Raw genomic sequence first — 1,427 nt, forward strand, 5'->3', positions numbered from 1 at the left:
TCAATACAGTGCCGTAGACCGATGTCTGTAAATAACGAAAACAACTGAAAACAATTTGAAATCAACCAAAATCAACTTGAAATCTACTGAAAACAACTCGAAATATATCGAAAACAACTCGAAACCGCCTGAAACATATCAAATTGTTGATAACATCCCACTACCAGTACAATGGCCGAGTGGGTAGAGTGTTCACCTTGCATTCAGTAGGTTGTGAGTTCGATCCCCGGCTGAGTCATACCAAAGACTTTAAACATAATGATTGTACATGCTGCTTTCTCTGCTTAGCACTCAACACTAATGAGGAAGGGTATGAGATTTAAACACACATCACTACCAGCAGACTATCCCCACTACTATTAGCCTGGGTACCATCCGATTTCTACCGGGGCTCCCTACATTCACTACCGTAAAATGTTTTTGGGGTAGCGAGTGTAGGGAGCCCCGGGAACTGGAGATGGGCACCACCCCTAAGTACCTGTTACAGACGCATGGGTAACTTCACTATTACTAAATCAGTGGGCTTGTTTCTTGAGTTTCTTAGTTTAGAAAACGAAAGTTTGGAAACCCAAAGAAAGAAGAAAAAGGTCATACTGTAAAACCTTATCTTAAATGCAACCTTGGCCAGCATACAAGGCAAATGAAATAAATTCTTATCAGTGCACAATAAACCAGCAAAACCCATAAGATAAGCAATACGTAGGATCATTGATAACGCAGTCTTAGCCTGGGTTCTATCCACCGTAGTATCCGCTTAGGCTTAATCTTTTTGCTTGCTAACTACGGATTACCCAATATTGATACCCAGGCTAATACATTTTCGATGTTATTTCGAATACGTGCTGACCATTGTATCTTTAAATGTCGTATTTTCCTAAGTTCTGTAGTGGCTTACACAAATGTGTGGCCCAAGGGCTATAGAAATAGAGATGGTCGCCACCCCTAAGCATCTGCACACATGTGCGGTTATCCTCTTTAGACATTTTGACATTCTGCGTATCAAATGTCGTCGTAATCCATCAAAGGGTTTTTGAGTTATGCGGACTATACACAATCCGAAAACACAGACAGACAGTCACACCCATAACTATACCTCTCCCTATTTTTCATAGATATAAAATAGAAAGCCCGACAAAAAGTTTGAAAGTAACTCGTTGAAACCGAACCTCTGCTTGAAGCTTACTTCTCACCTGCATGAAGTAGAAGACAAACTTGCAGATGAACTCCCCGAAAGTCCAGGACAGGGTGGTGATCTTGGCCGCTGAGAACGGCACACAGCAAATGAGGAAGGCCAGGTCGGTCACCGCCAGGTTCACGATGTAGTAGTTGGTGACGGTCCGCATCTCCTTGTGCCGACACACCAGGTAGATAACCAGGGCGTTCCCGATGATGCCGACCAGGCAGATGAGGGAGAAGGCTACGGGGAC

At 43.4% G+C, this 1,427-nt stretch overlaps 1 protein-coding gene across 1 annotated transcript in view; it reads right to left on the reverse strand.

Moving 5' to 3' along the window:
* Window positions 1-1,427, reverse strand: part of LOC118404927 (G-protein coupled receptor 54-like) — a 27,366-nt gene that overhangs the window by 25,355 nt on the left and 584 nt on the right. The window contains exon 2 of the mRNA XM_035804310.1: window positions 1,191-1,417. Coding sequence (XP_035660203.1) covers window positions 1,191-1,417 — 227 coding nt within the window. The remainder of the gene's footprint in view (window positions 1-1,190; window positions 1,418-1,427) is intronic.

The sequence above is a fragment of the Branchiostoma floridae genome, chromosome 17, assembly GCF_000003815.2.
Source record: "Branchiostoma floridae strain S238N-H82 chromosome 17, Bfl_VNyyK, whole genome shotgun sequence".
NCBI classification, from domain to species: domain Eukaryota; kingdom Metazoa; phylum Chordata; class Leptocardii; order Amphioxiformes; family Branchiostomatidae; genus Branchiostoma; species Branchiostoma floridae.